Here is a 19,963-nt window from a genome sequence, read left to right on the forward strand (position 1 = left end):
ACATACGTGTTATGGTTCCAAATACTGTTACATGACTTCCTTTCACAAAGTCCACCTGATACCTTGAATTCGGTGAGAAGGAGCCACATCTGGTGCACTGATTATTGACTGATCTGCACATTAAGGGCTCTTTTCCACTTGCAATTTTCTGGGGTGAGTGCGATCCGATAAAAAATCAGATCGCACTCGCACCAGTGTTAGTCAATGAGGCAGTTTCCTCTTTTCTTTTATTTCTCAATACAAATTGTTCTCTTGGTGCAATGGCAGCATGCTGCGTTTTGCAGCGAGTCTCGGCTTACAAACCCCCATACAAGCCTATGGGAGCTTGTGAAACATTGCCCTGCACTCGCATGTTATGTGACTGCAGTGCGGTGCATGAAGAGACAGACAGCGGAGGAGATGGGAAAAAGTGCTCCCTCCCTCTTCTCCGAAGCTGTGATACGATCGCAAGATCTCATCACAGTCGTATGACCCTCGGCTGACACCGCAAGTGGAAAAAAAACCTAAAAGAAATCACTCTGATGCCATAGACAAGGTGATCCAGGTGGCAGATAGCTGTGCTTGGTATACATAACCACCGATTGTGGACACATTAGTTGGATCTTTTGATACCAAATGGAAAGAACAGCAGGGGCTGTGCCAAAATAAAGCTCCAAAATCAATGACTAGATGCAGGAGAATATTTTAATATCATTCCAATGGAAACATTTTGATATTTTGTGTGCTCTAAGAAATAAGTAAAAATTAAATGTTCATTCATGGAAAAACCTCTTCATGGTTGGTCACATTGGACTTTTTTTAGTGACCGGGTTTTCTAAATAGTTGAGAGCAGGCATCGTTTATTTTGTCTAATTAGTTTAAAATTGTTTTGGCCCTTGTCACATAATTCAAACGGCAGCTTTTCCTAGTCACATATCAGAAGGGCTGCAGTTGAAGGAACACTGCTACCAAGACCTGTGTCTCAACTGACAGAGGAGCTGTATGGTAGGCACACATAGCTAGATGAGTCAAGGAGAAAGGCTATGACAATAGAAGAAATACATTTTTTACTCAACTGACTGCACACGGAGGACTGAACTGAGAGAAAAAAATCCTTTTATCTCTTTCTCTGTCACAGCACTTCTTGGCTCACTGAGTTTTGTGTGCTTATGAGACCGCTCAACTGTTATTACAACACAGTTCTCTGGAGCAGTGTTTCTTCAAACAGCAGTCTGACACATAACAAGGAGAGGCTACCTTTTGAAATACATGATAGGAGCCAATCCCATCTTAAACTTTCATCAATATTGACTACTAAGGTAAGGCAATGGTCTCCAGTCTGCACAGACTACAACTAACAGTATGCCTTTACTACCACAGGCTGTCATCCCATGCTGGGAGTTGTGTATTGGATACAGCTGGAAAGGCCCTGGTTGGAGATTGTTGAACTATATCTGCAAGTCCTTGACCATTAATTATTTCAAAATTAATTATGGAAATTTACAGGAATTCTAACATATGAACCTTGATAATGTGTAACGTGCTCACTGTTAGGATTGCTCTGTGACCACTTCACCCAGCACTCGTCACAAGACTGCTCATGTGCGATTTGCATACGCCCTTTCACTTGCTGACTGCTTCTCTTCTGATTCTTCTCAAATGACTCAATGGAGAGAATGGAAAAGAAAGCAGTCAGCTTTCTCTTACTAGGAAGTATGTTGTTTTGAGTGATTATATTTATACCATTTGGGGTTTTTTTTTTTGCTATTTTTATTATTGTATACAATCTAGCTTTTATTATCATCTATCCTTTTCAGAGATGCTGCAGACCTTGTGGTGCAAGGAAAAGGGAAATTTGAAGATCTCATTGTTTGTTCCCATGAAATTGCAGCCAGCACAGCCCAACTTGTAGCAGCTTCCAAGGTATAGTCTTTATTGTGTAAGAGATCGGGTCACTACAGTGACCTAGCTCTTGACCATGGTTGACGGTCGTAAAGGTTTTTCTCATATAGCTAGCCATCTCCAAATGTCACATCATGACTTCAAAAAATGGTTTGAACCCTCAATCATTTGTTAGAACATGACCCAAACTACAGTATCTATATGATCCAAATAAAATAACATACACCACATATTATTTTGGTGTTTAACCCTCTTACGCCGAAGCCTGTTTTCATTTCATTTTCCTCACCTGGCCAATGTTTTCAAATCTGACATGTCAATTTATGTGGTAATATCTCTGGAATGCTTCCACATATCTTAGTGATTCTGACATTGTTTTTTTGTGACACATTGTGCTTTATGTTTCTGGTAAATTTAGGTCGATATGATTGCATTAATCTATGAAAATATTGAAAATTTGGCAAAAATGACCAAAAATTTGCAATTTCCGAACTGTCAATTTTTATGCCTTTAAAGCACATGCTTCTACCTCACAAAATAGTTAATAAGTAAAATTTACCACATTTCTACTTTACATCAGCATCATTTTTTAAACAATTTTTTTTTATTTGTTGATACATTAATACTCCATGTGTGGTTGGAAACTACTGATTGGATACATGGGAGGGTTTGGAAGGGAAGAAGTGCTATTTGATTTTTGCAGCTCAAATTTGTATGGAATAGATTTTGGACTCATGTACCATTTGTTGAACCCCCCGATGTGCCAAAACACTAGAAACCCCCACAAGTGACTCCATTTAAGAAACTACACCCATACAGGATTCATAGACGGGTGTGATATGCATCTTGATCCCACAGGTGTTCCACAGAATCAGACAATATTAGGCCGTGAAAATTAAATATTGCATGGTTTGCCACAAAAATGATTGCTGTAGCCCCAAAGTTTCTCATTTTCACAAGGGAAACAGGAGAAATTGCACCATAGGTTGTGGGGTCCACTTTCTCCTGAGTATGTTGAAACCACCTATGTGGTCAAAAACTAGGGTTTGTTCTGGAAGACATTGCAGAAGCCATGTAAAATTTCGACAGCCCCTGAGATGGCAAAACAACAGAGACCCTCACAGTAAACCCTTATTTGAAACTACACCCCTCAATGAATTTATGCAGGGGTATACTGAGCGCTTTGAACCCTCAGCTGAATCATAGAATTATATAGCAATGGGCTGTGAAAATTGAATATTTTTCTTTCACAATAATGTTGATTTAGCCAAAAATTTCTCATTTTTGAAAGGGTAACAGGTGAATGAAGCCCCAGTTGGTTGTGCAATTTCTCCTGAGTACACATATACCCTAAATATAGTCTAATTATGCTAAGGCACATGGCAGATCTCGGAAGGGAAGGAGCGCTAATTGACTTTTGCTGCACAATATTTGTAAGGATAGATTGCTGACACCATGTCGCATTTCTTTTTTTTAAACTCGTTTTATTGAAGGTTAAGTAAGACATTACATTATAGGATGAGTCAGCAATTTGTACTTTACAAGAATACACATATACTGTTTGATAAGCAGGGTAGTAAAGCAGCAACAATTAAATCAACAACTATTACTTTCAATCTGGCCTTAGCACATTAATCATTGCAGAGGTGTCAGTTCGCGAAACATATCCATTCTGAGGCACAAAGCCCATGCCAATAAGAGAAGCGCAACCCAGATTACAGAGATCTCGTGATATCCTCAATACAGTATATCATAAATCACATATTTCTCCTTTGCACCCATCGGAGCATCATTAGTTATTATCACGCTAGTACCGACTGTAGGCTATAAGCTAGGGAGCCGGGTGATCCTCCGGTCAAGGGCGAACCCATCCATCTACCCCATATTTTGTCGAATTTATTTAAAGAACCTCTTATCTTATAAACATAGTGTTCTGACGGAATTATAGCATTTACCAATGCAATCCATGAGGCTCTAGTTGGAGGGTGAATGCTCATCCAGTTTAGTATAATGCCCTTCCGGGCCAAAAATAATACCTTTTTTATTAGCAAATTTTCATTTTGGGACCAGGAGCGTACATCCACCACCCCAAATACACAGGACTGGGCACATAGCAACCGCTTTTTGAAGTATGGCGGAAAGAGTCGTTACAACCTCACTCCAATAGGAGAGAATGACCCGGCAATCCCATATCATGTGCCAGAAATCAGCACCGTCTCTCCCGCATCTCGGACAACCCACCCCCACCAACTTATTCGCCTTTTTCATCTTGTTCAGTCTCTGAGGAGTAATATAACTTTGGTGTATTATGTATAACTGAATCAGTCTATTATTGACTGCAGGAGAGACTAGCGTGTGGGATTAGACAATGTCGTCCCACACTACATCATCAATTTCAGGAATCCTGACACTCCACCTCTCCCGGACAGAAAGAGGACTGTTCATGGCCTTGGCCCGGATAAGGGAGGAGTACAATTTGGAAATAAGGCCTCCAGGGCCCTGTGATCTGATAATTCCAATGACTGGAAAGGAAGAGAATCTAATCCCACGACCAGAGAACTGAGCCCGAAAGGCGTGCCTAATCTGGAGATACTGAAACCCATGAGATTCCGGCAAATTGAATTCTGCACGCAGTTGTGCAAAGGGGCGGAGTTCACCATCCCGGACCAGTGATCCCAGGGAGACTATTCCTCGATTCCTCCATTCGCCAAACCCCAGCAGTCCACAAAAGTGTGGAAGGTCCAGGTTATCCCATAAGGGTATCTCAGTTGGCATATCATGAAAACCGAAAATGGCTTTAGCCTCTTTCCAGACCCTGGCCCCCAGTTTGTGTATTGGAAGGACCCGACCCTCAGGAGCCCTCTTGTGGTCCGCCAACAATGGCCATAGGAGATCCACACCCGTGAACTCTGCCAGGAGACCCTCCGGAGAACCCCTAACCCCAGGAAGTGTCCATTGTCCCAAATATTTCAATTGTCCGGCCAGATAGTATAAGTACAGATCAGGAAGGGCCATACCCCCCATGTCCTTGGGTCTCTGTAATTTAGCCAACTGGACCCTTGATCTGGAAGAACCCCAGACAAAGGTGATCATCAAAGATTCCAGGGACCGAAAGAAAGAGCGGGGAATCTGTACGAATACATGTTGGGTTATGTAAAGACACTTTGGTTGCACTATCATTTTAAGGAGATTAATTCTTCCCGCCACTGAGAGCGGGAGTTGGCTCCATCTATTAAATTTCTCCCCGAGGTGTGATAATAAGGGGGCAATATTTCTTGCTATCATCTCCGAAGGGCTTCCCGTCAGTATAATCCCCAGGTATTTAAAATGATCCACCACTGGAACTCTACATATGTGGGTGTTCATCATTTCCTCCCTGTCCTGAGATAAGAAGAGGAGGTACGATTTTGACCAATTTATTGACAGGCCCGAGAACTCCCCGAATCGGTCGATTAACTCTACGGCTCTAGGAATGGAGGAATCCGGATCAGACGCAAACAATAGCAGGTCGTCTGCATACAGAGACAAACGTTCATCTCCCTTACGATGTCTCACTCCCCGGTAGATTGGGTCCGCCCGAATGCGCACTGCCAACGGTTCCATGGCAAGGGCGAACAGGAGAGGGGATAGAGGACATCCCTGTCTGGTTCCCCTCCCCAAAGGGAAAGTTTCCGAGACTCCGCCTCCCACCTGAATGTTAGCAGTTGGAGCTTTATATATAATCTCAATCCATCTAATAAAATCGTTGCCGAAACCAAATGCCCGCAGTACCTCCAGCAGGTATGGCCATTCTATAGAGTCAAAAGCCTTGGCCGCATCCAGGGAGACCAAAGCCCAATCCTCCTCTAACTTGGTGCCCATCTGTAGAATCACCTGCGCCCTCCTCAAATTATCCGAGGTACTTCTACCCGGAATGAATCCAGACTGATCCTCATGTATTATGGAGGAGATCACTTTATTGAGTCTAGTTGCTAGAATTTTGGTAAGAATTTTGTAATCAGAGTTCAGCAGAGAGATCGGTCTGTACGAGCCACAATCCAATGGATCCTTATCTGGTTTCAATAGTAGCACGATGGTTGCTTCATAGAAGGAATCAGGTAACCGTCCCCTGCGGAACGAAGCCTCAGCCGTCTCCAGGAGAACTGGAGCCAGCTCCCCCCTATACTTGTCAAATATTTCAATCGGGAGTTCGTCTGGGCCAGACGCCTTACCCTTATTGAGGGCTCCCATCGCCTCCACCATCTCTTCCATGCTAATGGGCTCATCCAAGGCCGACCTCTGGGCCAAAGTCAATCTGGGAAACTCCAGATCCCGCAAGTATTCAGTGATCTCCTCCCTTGACACAGTCAGTCTGGACTCATATAGGTTCCTATGGAAGTCCAGAAACACCTTCAGAATACCAGTGACGGCGGTGATTGATTCGCCACCGGGGTCTCTGATCTTAAGGACCGCAGGTGAGCTAGTGGATTGGCGCACCAGGAACGCTAGTAAACTACTAGATTGGTTCCCTTGCTCAAAATATCTCTGGTTCATGAAGAAGACATGTCTCTTAGCCTTATCTTGCAGGAACAAAAGATATTTCCTCCCAGCCTGTAGCCATTGAGATCTGTTTCCTTCAGAAGGGTCTGAGGTAAATCTATGTTCAAGCACTCTATTTTGAGTGGCCAATTCCTCCTCCTCTCTGGCCGCCTGTTTCTTGGCATAAGAGATAGGAGTGACAGCATCCCCTCAAATACGCCTTAAGCGCGTCCCAATAGGCCGAGTGATTCTCTTCCACGGAGTTCGTCTCAGTGTATGCCCTGAGCTGATCAGGAATCCTATCATTGGTACCAAAGAGTGACAGCCACCAAGGGTTAATCTTCCGTGACGCTTTACGAAATTTACATCCTTCCCATTTAATGCTGACAAATACCGGAGAATGGTCTGATACTGATCTGGGTAGATGACACACCGATTGTATATGGGCACAGACTCTTTCATTTCCACAAATGTAATCAATTCTAGACAATGAGTTTTTCCCTGGGGTATAACATGTATATTCTCTCAGTACTGGGTTAAAAAACCGCCACATGTCGCACCATCCCACCTCCTGGAGGAATGCACTCAGTCTAGTTTGCATCGTAGGGGAGATCGGGACCTGTCGGGTGTTGAATCTATCCAGTCCTGTGTTACTAATCAAATTGAAGTCCCCCATGCAGAGCACCAAGGCTTGTGGGAATTGTGAGGCAAACTTAGCCGCTTCATACAAAATTGAGATTCCCATCGCAGGGGGAGTGTATATGGCTAAGATCACTATCATGACCCCATCGATGTGAGCCTGGATAAACACATACCTCCCATCATTATCCTTTATAATCTTACCCGGGTCCCACCGCAATGCTTTATGGACTAGTACCGATACTCCCCTAGAATATGAGGAATGAACAGAGTGAGCTGACCATTGAACCCAAGGCTTCTGAAGCACTCTCGTGGTTTCCAACAATAAATGGGTCTCTTGTAAACATACAATCTGAGCTTTGGATTTTTTGATATGTGCGAATACTGCCGCCCGTTTCCTGGATGTGCCCAGTCCCCTAACATTCCATGTCATCAAGCTTAAAGCCATTGAAATGTATCTCTTACTGAATTAATAGGGAAATGTCAAAAACGTAACCCACAGTAGAACTTGGGCAAACGTACCCTTAAATACAAACTATCGGTTGCACACACACAGCCGAAAAGAACTGGTCCAGTAGTGTGACCAGGAGAGAGTGTCCCTGGTAACGACCAGGGTGAACCAACGTGGCTAGATGGTGTACTTGGTACGGGGGTGTCCTCGAAACAAGGACTTAAGCTTCTCCTGCAGTCCAACGTATTGAATTACCCTGCAAAATAGCCTATTAATCATACGTGGGTAAGAGAACCCAGAGTAAATGGGCATAGAAATAGGGGAGAAGAAAAAAAAAAAAAAAGGGGTGGGGGTGGGGAAGGGGTGAGAAAGAGAGAAAAGGGCAAGGGAAGAGGAGAGAGAGAAGAGAAATTAAGATGAGCGGAAGAAGATAGAGGGTGAGGAGGAAAGAATATAGAAATATAAGAAGGAGAAAGGTAACGGAGGGCATACTGGGTGGAACTGGGGGAGAGAGAGGAAGGTTGAAGAGGGAAGCTGGAGAGAATAGCAAGAGAAGACTTAGAGGTAGATAGGGAATAGGATAGCAAGAAGGGGTAGGGGGATGGGATAAAAGGGGCTGAGGGATTAAACAAATAAGTGAGACTGAGAGGGGGGAGGAGTAGATAGAAGTGTAAAGGAAATGGGAGGAGAATTTGCAGGTAACCCCAAATTATAAGTTATTATCATGTATGGTGACCTTAAAAAAAATCTTAATATAGCTCTAAAGACAAAATTCAACATCCTGAACTTAAGTGTGTTGCCAAATATTGCGAACCCAGAGTGAAGTCCCATTTTGGATCGCAAGATGCAGGATAATACAAGATCGCATGAAGGTGATCATGGTACCGCAGCAGCGGTCTGGCACATGTCCCGCCTGAAGTCAGCTCAATCCGGTCCCACCAGTGACGAGTATTCCAGAGCTCAAACTGGGCTTAGTAATGATCGCAGTGAACCCAGGTCCCGTCACACTCAGAGGCGCGACCTCCAGCTACCCAGCCTCGAGGGGGGCCAACCTGGATACCGGCACAACGGAAGGCCAATAATAAACGCATCCAGTAGCTCACATGCTTCCGGGGGTCACAAGCGCATTCTGATAGGATCGTCAACTTCTCAACAAACTGGAACCAAAAGAGCAGGACGCGGGCGCAACTGCGATCCCGAGCACCGCTCCACTCGTATGGCAGGAGGGATGAAGGAAACAAAAATATTTCGCGCCTTCAATATCAAGGGACGTCGATTATCTGCATAGGGTGAACCAAAACGATCGCAACAGCGATTTCAGACGTCCCAGGAAAAAGAATCGTATCACCGACCTTACTCCAAAGGAGATGAAATAAGCGAATCAGAACCGCGATGCCATCACAACAGCGACCCTCCCGGCATCGCCCATGGCTGTAACGCATCAGCGCTTCCTCTTCAGCGTGTTGATCCAGTCATCCGCTTCCGCAGGAGAAGTAAAGAACAAGGATCGCTCTTGATGAACCACTCTGAGACGAGCTGGGAAGATCATGGAGTAAGCAATTTGGTGATCTCTAAGGCGTTTTTTCACCTGAATGAAGGATGTCCTCGTTTTCTGGAGAGACGCAGAGAAGTCAGGGAAGATCAGAATGGGAGCATTATTGTGTAGGATCGGGCCTTTGCGTCGCGCCGCACCAAGGATCGCATCTCTATCCCTGCTGCTCAACAGTCGGGCCAGGAGAGGTCTAGGCTGCGCTCCCGGGGGAGGAGGTCTGGCCGGTACCCGGTGGGCTCTTTCTATAGCGAATGCCGCTGACCGCGTCGCATCAGGGAAAGTTTCAGAGAGCCATGTTTCCATGAACTTACATGGGTCGCTCCCTTCTGCCCTCTCCGGCATCCCCAGAATTCTTAAATTATTGCGACGCAGGCGGTTTTCCAGATCGTCAGCCCTTTGCGCCCAGTTGTTTGCCGCGCTTTCCAAAGAGGACAATCTGCCCGGCGTCGCTCTTGCGTCGTCTTCCAGCGTGGAGATCCGCTGCTCCGTCTCCTTTACCCGCTCTCTCAGATTTTGCAGGTCCAGCCGGAGGAGACCCACATCGATCTTAACCTCCTCGATTTTGCCCGTCAGCGACACTTTTGAATCCTGGATCGCCGCAAGTAATTGCGAAGTAACTTGCTGCAAGGTTAGCTCCTGCGATTCCTTGGATCCGGCCTTCATGCTCTCCTCCTCCTCCGCCTCACTGGATTCCCGCTCTGCCTGCTTGCCGGCGCCATCTTGCTGGGAGTCCCGGGCAAACTTCTTCAGCTTTTCAGCCGCCGCTGCGCTGCGACCTCTGCTCATGGTACCGATCAGAATGCTCACCGCACCACAGGTAATCCGGAGGTGTATTTAGGCACCAATTTCGGCAGGATTAATAATATTTATCAGCGTTGGACTGCGGAGCTGCTCTCAGATGCGACCGCTCATGCTGCCTGCTGGCCACGCCCCCTCACCATGTCGCATTTCTAAGATGACAAAACAGCAGAACCCCCTCCCCACAAGTAACCTACAGGAGTTGGGATCTCCCCTTCTTACAGATAGGGGCTCTCTTTTCTTACTACTTATTATTAATATTATTATTACTTATTATTAGGTTCAGTATAGGAGCAAACAGGCAATGAAGATGGCACTAATGAGTAAATCCAAATTTTTCCCTATGCCCCTGTCTGTTGTCTTTACAGACGGAAAAATCTCATTTATATAGTGAGGGTTTTTTAACAGTCTTGGTTTCACTACAATAAATGTCGTAATCTTTTTTTTCTCTCATTTCTGTAGGTAAAGGCAGAGAAGGACAGCTCTAATCTGATCAGACTCCAACAAGCCTCTAAAGTTGTAAATCACAATGCTGCTGGTGTGGTAGCTTCCACAAAATCAGTCAAGTCCCAGGTTGAAGAAGTAGGTAAGTAAAAACTTGTCTCTTTTTCTACTTCTGGAGCAGAATCATTATGGACCCTGGAATAGCAATCCAGCATTGTGAACAGGACAGTCAGCACAGAATAACTATACAGGCTAAGTACAGACACTCGGTGTATCATGGCGGCGTCAAACCTTTAAGTGCACCATCTCACCTTCTTATTTTCCCTCTATCCCCGCCTTCCTCCGTTCTTGGATTGACAGCTCTGTCTTCATAGAGCCAGAGAAGGGAGGAGATAAATGGAAGACAAGCAGGTGGAAGGTGTATTAAAATGTTTGCCACCACCATGTTGCACCGAGTGCCTGTACTTTGTTTGAACAATCATTCTGTGCTCACAATCCTCTTAATCTTTTCACGACACATGATGTACTGGGTACGTCACGGATTGTGTCGAGGTAATCCCTGCCAGCTGCCACGAGCAGTCGGCAATGATTCCTGCACATGTCAGCTGATTTGAACAGCTGACATGTGCAGCTATCAGGCACGAGTGGATCCGCGTTCCACTCGTGTCTGTTAACCCCTTGCATCTCGCTGTCAAAATGTGACAGTGAGATGAAACAGTGCACTGCGGTAAGCATTCACTTACCCAGCGCCATCGGAAGTCACGTGATGTGATCACGTGGATCTAGGGTCATGTGATGACTCCTGTAGCTATCATGAGTCACTTCCTCTTATACCTGGTAGACCGCCTTGTGTGAGAATAAAGCAGCTTTTCTGCAGATCTCAGCTGTGCAGCTGTGATCTACAGAAAGGAACAAGCAATCAGACTGCTGATCCTTATAACCCCCTAGGGAAACTAGTAAGATAAAAAAAATAAAAGTAAAACAAAAAATATTAAAAAATAAAAAAACCTAAAAGTTCAAAAAATATACACACATTTGGTATCGCCAATCTATGCCCTATCTATCAAAATATAAAATTAATTAATCTGATCGGTAAACAGCGTAGTGGCAAAAAAATTTCAAACCCAAAATTATGTTTTTTGGTCACCGCATATTTTGTGCAAGATGCGATAACAGGTCATCAAAACGTAGCATCCGCATAACAATGGTACCTTTAAAAACATCAGCCCGAGACGCAAAAAATAAGCCATCATTGAGCCATAGATCCTGAAAAATGAAAACACTATGAATTGTGAAAAATGGCGCAAAAATGCGCCATTTCTTTGGACAAACTTGTGATTTTTCTTTAACCCTTTAGATAAAAGTAAACCTATACATGTTTAGTGTCTACGGACTTATACCGGCCTGAGGCATCACACCGACACATCAGTTTTACAATATAGTGAATACGGTGATTATAATATCCCAAAACCAATCGGGCAGTCGCACTTTTTTTTGCAATTTTTTCACAGTTGGAATTTTTTTGCCGTTTTCCAGTACACTATATGGTAAAACTAATGGTTTCATTCAAAAGTACAACTCATCCTGTAAAAAATAAGCACTTATATGACAAGATTGATGGAAAAATAAAAAGGTTATAGGCTCTTGGAAAAAAGGGGATGAAAAAAAAAAAATGGAAAATTGCCTGAGGGGGGAAGGGGTTATATCTTGCCCACCAAGAGTGACTAGCTCTCATGTCTTCCTTTCTTTTATGAACAGATGCAATGGATTTCTCTAGTATGACCCTAACCCAGATCAAGCGCCAAGAGATGGACTCTCAGGTATGAATTATATTTCTTTTCAGCTCTACTTTCTCTAATTTTACAGCTAATTGTTTCATTACCCTTTATTTAGTCTCATATTTGCTTCTCATCGGGGTAAGAAAGAGGGAGAAAACAATAATATAAGATAATGTACTTTGTCTTCTTTGCCATTCCTATATTAGCTTAATAAAATAACTTCATTTTATTAGATGTAGTGTATCAGGCAGCATAAATCAGAGACCGGCCTAGGAATATGCATCTTGAGTAATTAGTCCGAGCTCATCTCCTTGCGGCTTCTCCCCAGCCCAGTCCTTTTGACTGACAGGTCTCTCCTTAGGTCCCTTTCACGCTTCAGTTTTTTGCCATCAGTCACAATCCGTCGAATGTTGAAAAAACACAGATACGGCGACTGATGCCACTGGATCCGTTTTTTTCTTATTGACTTGTATTAACGATGGATTGTGACGCATGGCCTCTCGTTTCATTCGTCGTTTGATGGATCTGTTGAAAAATGTTTGTCCGTCGGACGGAGATGACGGCCACAGTAACGTTTTTTCTTTGTCGCTCCATTGGGAGACCCAGACAATTGGGGTGTATAGCTACTGCCTCCGGAGGCCACACAAAGTATTACACTTTAAAAAGTGTAACCCCTCCCCTCTGCCTATACACCCTCCCGTGCATCACGGGCCCATCAGTTTTATGCTTTGTGTTGAAGGAGGCATACATTCACGCAAGCTCCACATTTTAGTCAGCAGCAGCTGCTGATTGTATCGGATGGAAGAAAAGAGGGCCCCCCACAGGGCCCCCGGCATGCTCCCTTCTCACCCCACTAATGTCGGCGGTGCTGTTAAGGTTGAGGTACCCATTGCGGGTACAGATGCTGGAGCCACATGCCGTTTTCTTCAGCGCTCTATTGGGAGACCCAGACGATTGGGGTATAGCTACTGCCCTCCGGAGGCCACACAAAGCACTACACTAAAAAGTGCAAGGCCCCTCCCCCTCTGGCTATACCCCCCCGTGGTATCACGGGTTCTCCAGTTTTAGCTTTGTGTGCGAAGGAGGTCAGACATCCACGCATAGCTCCACAGATTTTAGTCAGCAGTAGCTGCTGACTATTTCGGATGGAAGAAAAGAGGACACATATAGTGTCCCCAGCATGCTCCCTTCTCACCCCTGGATGGTGTTGTAAGGTTGAGGTACCTATTGCTGGTACGGCGGCTGGAGCCCACATGCTGCTTTCCTTCCACATCCCCCTGAGGGGCTCTGAGGAAGTGGGATCCTGCCGGCCTCAAAGCTCTGACGCCGGGCTCCATCCACAGACCCATTTGAACCTGCTGGATACGGAGCTGGAGTACCGTTCAGGGACATGGCCCTGCACCATTACAGGTACTCTGTGTCCCCGTACACACAGGCACAGCACACTCCAGACTTGCTGGGTGTGCTAGTGCGCCGGGGACAGTAAAGGGTTACAGTCACTGCAGCTTTGCTGAGTGACTTTGTGTTTTGGGAACTACCGCGCCGGACGCTCCGGGAGCGGCGGCGCGGCTGGGACTTGTAGTTCGCCGGGGACTGGGCGCCGACCGCGCTTTTACGGCGGCGGCGCTTATAACTCCAGTCCCCGGCTTCTGCGGCCTAGTGCCGCTTCGTTCCCGCCCCCTCCCTGTCACTCAGGGAAGGGGACAGGCGCTGAGCAATCAGCAGCGCCGAGGGCTGGAGCCCTTTTTACATGCTCCAGCCCTCTCACTGCACACTGTCGGACGCCGGATTCCCGCTCTGCCTTGGGGGCACGCCCACGGCCCGCCCCTCCTCACACGAGCTGGGGAAGAAGCCGGCAGCCATTACTGCAGAGCTCGGGGCACCAAGGCAGGACAGTGGCGATCATACACCCGCTTATAGGCGGGCGGTAAGAGGCACACATAGTGCTGACCACGATATAACTGCAGTGTATACATGTGTTGTTTTTAACTACATAGGTCGCTATATGCCCGCTTGGGGAGCGACACATCAGCAGCAGGAAAGCAGGTGTGCTAAAGCACAGGCTTTCTAGGCTGCTTGTTTTTGCACGACTGAAGTGTTCATTTGTGTTTATGCTGATATGCTATACATTGCACTGTACAGTCGCTAGTCTTAGCTATATTCTTCTGGAATGGCTAGACTACAGCAGCAGAAAACCAAGGGTGCTGGGGCACAGGTTTTTTTCTATGCTGCTTGTATTGCATGGGCTGCAGTGTGCATTTGTACGTGTGCTTGTATGCTATACATTGCACTGTATGGTCACTCTTCTGGGCTATATTTCCCTAGATGACCAGTCTACAGCAGCAGAAGAGCAGAGGTGCCAGGGCACAGGCTTCTATGCTGCTTGGATTGCATGTGCTGCAGTGTTCATTTGTACTTGTGCTTGTATGCTATACATTGCACTGTAGGGTCACTCTTCTGGGCTATATTCCCCTAGATGACTAGTATACAGCAGCAGAAGAGCAGGGGTGCCAGGGCACAGGCTTCTATGCTGCTTGTATTGCTTGTGCTGCAGTGGTCATTTGTACTTTATGCCTGTATGCTATACATTGCAATGTACGGTCACCAATCTTGGCTATATACTTCTAGATAGCTAGTCGGCAGCGGCAAAAAAGCAACACAGATTTCAGTGCTGTTTTTACTACATGGGATGCTGTTCATGACACCGTCCCATTGTGTGCATGCTCCCCTGTAGCACGTCGTCTGCGGGGGTCTCTAGCACTTCGTCTGCCGGGGCTCTACTAGTTGTGGCCAAAGAAACCTCCTGTCAACCCTGTCCATGGACAGGGACGGAGTAGTCATAATATAGAGACTTGCACCCATGGGCAATCTACTTGAACAAAAGGCAGCTCTTCAGGGCTTTGATACTGACATCGCTCTCAATCCGGATACACCGGGTGGTAACGCCATACGGAATGATCCTATACCGTCCATCAATGGAAGGTTGGATCTTTCTCCCTCAGCTCCCCCAGTGGAGATAGGAGACGAACAGGAGAAGTTCCTTTTCAGTATCTCACACAGATATTGAGTATTTTTCTGGCCACGCTGACTTCAGAGAAGCAGTCCAGGAACACCACGCTTACCAGATAAGCGTCTTCTCCAAACGTTTTTAGGATACACGTTATCCCTTTTTTCCCCTGACGTGGTCAGCGCTGGACCCAGGGTCCAAAGGTGGATTCTCCAATCTCCAGGCTTGCATCTAGAGCCATAGTTGCACTGGAGATGGGGCTTCACTTCAAGATGCCATTCACAGACAGATGGACTCTGGTTGAAATCTGTCTAGGAGGCTATCGGCGTGTCGGTTGCTCCGGCATCCACAGCCGTATTGGCAACCTAACCTTTTCTGCTGTTCTTGCGCAGCTGACCTTGAGCAGGGACATCTGTACCGCAGAGGCGTCCGTAACCCCGCAATGTCTGCACTGCGACTTACCCTGTTAATGCTGTCCTAAAAGTACAGTCGAGGTTTCGGTCCTTCCCAAGCTCCGGCAGGTCCCAATTGTCCTCGTGCAAAAGGGCTACAAAACCTCAGACGGGCTCAGATTCCGGCCGGGCTCAATCTCGCCCAAGGAAGGCAGTTGGAGGAACCGCTACCAAGGCGGTCTCCTCAGGACTCTCAGCTCTCTCTCTCTCTCTCCGCATCCGCGGTTGATGGCAGACTCCCCCGCCTTTGGCGACATTTAGCTGCCACAGGTCACAGACCGGTGGGTGACGGACATTGTGCTCACGTGCACAGGACAGTGTTCTGTTCTCGTCCTCCGACTCCATTCTTCAGAACGGCCCCACCTCTCCACCGAGCAGATGCCCTGCTGCAGGAGGTGGACGCTCTAAGAGCAGAAGGAGTGGTGATCCCTGTCCCCCCTCAGGAACGAGGGCGAGGGTTTGTACTCCAATCTCTTTGTGGCTCCAAAAATGGACGGTTCCTTCCGTCCTGTTCTGGTTCTGAAACTGCTCAACGAGCATGCGAACGCCAGGCGGTTCCGGATGGGATCCCTCCGATCCGTCATTGCCTCAATGTCTCGAGGAGACTTCCTTGCCTCAACAGACATCAAAGATGCCTATCTCCACGTGCCAATTGCTACGGAGCACCAACGTTTTCTACGTTTTGTGATAGGAGACGAACATCTTCTGTTCGTAGCTCTGCCATTCAGTCTGGCGACAGCCCCACGGGTGGGCACCAAGGTCATGGCAGCAGTGGTAGCAGTCTTGCACTCTCACGGACACCCGGTGATTCCGTACTTGGACGATCTACTCGTCAAAGCAACCTCCCTCGAGGCATGCCAACGCAGCCTGAATGTTACGCTGGAGACTCCAGACTTTCGGGTGGATCATCAATTTGGCAAGGTCAAATCTGTCTCCGACTCAATCACTAACGTATCTCGGCATGGAGTTTCATACTCTATCAGCCATAGTGAAGCTTCCGCTGAACCAGCAGCGTTCACTGCGGACAGAGGTGCAGTCTCTCCTTCAAGGCCAGTCGCACCCCTTAAGGCGCCTCATGCACTTCCTAAGGAAGATGGTGGCAGCCATCGAGGCAGTTCTCTTTGCGCAGTTTCATCTGCGCCAACGGCAATGGGACATTCTCCGCCAATGGGATGGGCAGTCAACCTCCCTGGACGGGAAGTCTCCCTTTCCCTGACGGCCGAGGACTCTCTGCAATAGTGGCTTATTCACACCTCATTGTCATAGCCCCCATCCTGGGCAGTGGTCACGACAGATACGAGTCTGTCAGGGTGGGGAGCAGTTTGTCTCCGCCACATGGCTCAGGGGACGTGGACTCAGCAGGAGTCCACCCTTCAGTTCGATGTGCTGGAAATCGGGGCAGGGTATCTTACCCTATTAGCTTTCCAAAAGTGGCTAGAAGGGAGCAGATCCGAATCCAGTCGGACATCTCCACAGCGGTGGCATACATCAACCACCAAGGAGGGACACGCAGTCAGCAGCCTTCCAGGAAGTCCGGCGAATCCTCATGTGGGTGGAGGACACAGCATCCACCATATCCGCAGTTCACATCCCGGGCGTAGAAAACTGGGAAGCAGACTTCCTCAGTCGCCAGGGCATGGACGCGGGGGAATGGTCCCTTCACCCGGACGTGTTTCAGGAAATCTGTTGCCGCTGGGGGGGGGCCGGACGTCGACCTAATGGCGTCTCGGCACACCAACAAGGTCCCGGCATTTATGGCACGATCGCGCGATCACAGAGCTCTGGCGGCAGACGCCTTAGTGCAAGATTGGTCGCAGTTCCGGCTCATATATGTGTTTCCACCTCTGGCACTCTTGCCCAGAGTACTGCGCAAAAATCAGATCCGATTGCAGCCGCGTCATACTCGTCGCTCCAGACTGGCCGAGGAGATCGTGGTACCCGGATCTGTGGCATCTCACGGTCGGCCGACCGGGGTCACTACCAGACCGACCAGACTTACTGTCTCAAGGGCCGTTTTCTCCATCGGAATTCTGCGGCCCTGAACCTGACTGTGTGGCTTGTGTGTCCTGGATCCTAGCGTCTTCAGGATTATCCCAAGGGGTCGTTGCCACCATGAGACAGGCTAGGAAGCCCACGTCTGCTAAGATCTACCACAGAACGTGGAAGGTTTTCTTACTCTGGTGCTCTACTCAGGGAGTGTCTCCCTGGCCATTTGCATTGCCTATCTTTCTTTCCTTCCTACATTAGGAGTTAGAAAAGGGCTTGTCGCTAGACTCCCTCAAAGGGCAAGTCTCAGCACTATCCGTGTTTTTTCAGAAGCGTCTAGCACGTCTTTCTAAGGTGCGCACGTTCCCGCAGGGGGTTTGTCATATCGTACCCCCGTACAAGCGGCCGTTGGATCCATGGGATCTGAACAGGGTTCTAGTTGCTCTCCAGAAGCCGCCTTTCGAGCCTCTGAAGGAAGTTTCCTTTTCTCGCCTGTCACAGAAGGTGGCGTTTCTCGTTGCGATCACATCGCTTCGGCGAGTGTCTGAGCTGGCAGCTCTGTCATCCAAGGCTCCCTTCCTGGTGTTTCACCAGGACAAGGCAGTGCTGCGCATCATTCTGGAGTTTCTCCCTAAGGTAGTATCCTCGTTTCATCTTAATCAGGATATCTCCTTACCGTCCTTTTGCATCCGGTTCACCGGTATGAGAATGATTTACGTTTGCTAGATCTGGTGAGAGCACTCAGAATCTACATTTCACGCACGGCGCCCGTACGCCGTTCCGATGCCCTTGTCGCTGGTACGCGCAAGAGGTTGCAGGCTTCTAAAGCCACCCTGGCTCGATGGATCAAAGAACCAATTCTGGAAGCCTACCGTTTTGCAGGGCTTCCGGTTCTTTCAGGGCTGAAAGCCCATTCAACCAGAGCCGTGAGTGCGTCCTGGGCGCTACGACACCAGGCTTCGGCTCAACAGGTGTGCCAGGCAGCTACCTGGTCGAGTCTGCACACTTTCACCAAACATTATCAGGTGCATACCTATGCTTCGGCGGATGCCAGCTTAGGTAGAAGAGTCCTGCAGGCGGCAGTGACATCCCCGTAGGGGAGGGCTGTTTTGCAGCTCTAACATGAGGTATCTCTTTACCCACCCAGGGACAGCTTTTGGACGTCCCAATCGTCTGGGTCTCCCAATAGAGCGCTGAAGAAGAAGGGAATTTTGTTACTTACCGTAAATTCCTTTTCTTCTAGCTCTTATTGGGAGACCCAGCACCCGCCCTGTTGTCCTTCGGGATTTCTTGGTTGTTTGCGGGTACACATGTTGTTCATGTTGAACGGTTTTTCAGTTCTCCGACGTTATTCGGAGTTAATTTGTTTAAACCAGTTATTGGCTTCCTCCTTCTTGCTTTGGCACTAAAACTGGAGAACCCGTGATACCACGGGGGGGTATAGCCAGAGGGGGAGGGGCCTTGCACTTTTTAGTGTAGTGCTTTGTGTGGCCTCCGGAGGGCAGTAGCTATACCCCAATCGTCTGGGTCTCCCAATAAGAGCTAGAAGAAAAGGAATTTACGGTAAGTAACAAAATTCCCTTCTTCCTTCCCCATCCCTTAGAGGCTCTGGGAGAAGTGGGATCCTAACCGGTCACCATTCACTGGGACCGGGCTCCCTCCGCAGCCCCTGGGGGAATCTGACGGACAGGAGACTTGGTATCATCAGGGACAGGCCCTGCATCTAAGAGGTACTCTGTGTCCCCTTGGGGACGGTGCATGGAGCGCCTGTGTAACAGACGCTGCAGCGGCTGCTGTGTTTTGTGTGACGCCGGGACTACCGCGCCGACCGCGCCTGTTTGCCGGCCGCGTTATTAAATTTAGTCCCCGGCTTCTGCGGCCTAGTACCATAACTCCCGCCCCCGGGCCTGCCAGTCAGGGGCAAGGGCGGGACGGTCGACTGGACGTCGGCAGTGAGGGCTGGAGCATACTTAGGTGTCCTCCTCCCCCCTCACTGAGCACTGTGGGGCACCAGATTCCCGCACTTTATTAGTCACGCCCACGACTCCCTCCTCCCCTGAGAACGCTGGCAGCCATTGTTATAATCACTTCTGCCGGTGGAGGATTTCAGAACGAGCTCTGCAGCTCTGGGAGGCCCAGGCAGGGAATCTGGTGGACACACAACCGCTTTGGGCGGTCGGTAAGCCACACCAGTTACCAGGTGCTGGCCCCCCTTGGGTGCCGAAGTGTATATATATATATATATTGTATACATTTTCTCTGTTCGGCCGCATTATTTGCTTTTGGCTATATACCCTCACTGATCACTCTAAGAGGAGACAACAGCATGTCGTCCGCAAAGAGCAAGGGTGCCAAGGCACAGGCTTATTTTGCAACCTGTACCTCTTGTGCGGCTATGTTACCTGCAGGTTCCACCTACCCTCATTGTGTGCAATGCTCGGCCCCTGTGGCACTCAC

General features: G+C 47.9%; 1 protein-coding gene across 1 annotated transcript in view; it reads left to right on the forward strand.

The window, feature by feature from the left end:
- HIP1 (huntingtin interacting protein 1) overlaps window positions 1-19,963 on the forward strand; it is a 269,760-nt gene that overhangs the window by 240,875 nt on the left and 8,922 nt on the right. Inside the window, exons 26-28 of the mRNA XM_075335272.1 lie at window positions 1,797-1,902; window positions 10,302-10,425; window positions 12,042-12,103. Coding sequence (XP_075191387.1) covers window positions 1,797-1,902; window positions 10,302-10,425; window positions 12,042-12,103 — 292 coding nt within the window. The remainder of the gene's footprint in view (window positions 1-1,796; window positions 1,903-10,301; window positions 10,426-12,041; window positions 12,104-19,963) is intronic.

Source organism: Anomaloglossus baeobatrachus, chromosome 2 (genome assembly GCF_048569485.1).
Source record: "Anomaloglossus baeobatrachus isolate aAnoBae1 chromosome 2, aAnoBae1.hap1, whole genome shotgun sequence".
Classification (NCBI taxonomy): domain Eukaryota; kingdom Metazoa; phylum Chordata; class Amphibia; order Anura; family Aromobatidae; genus Anomaloglossus; species Anomaloglossus baeobatrachus.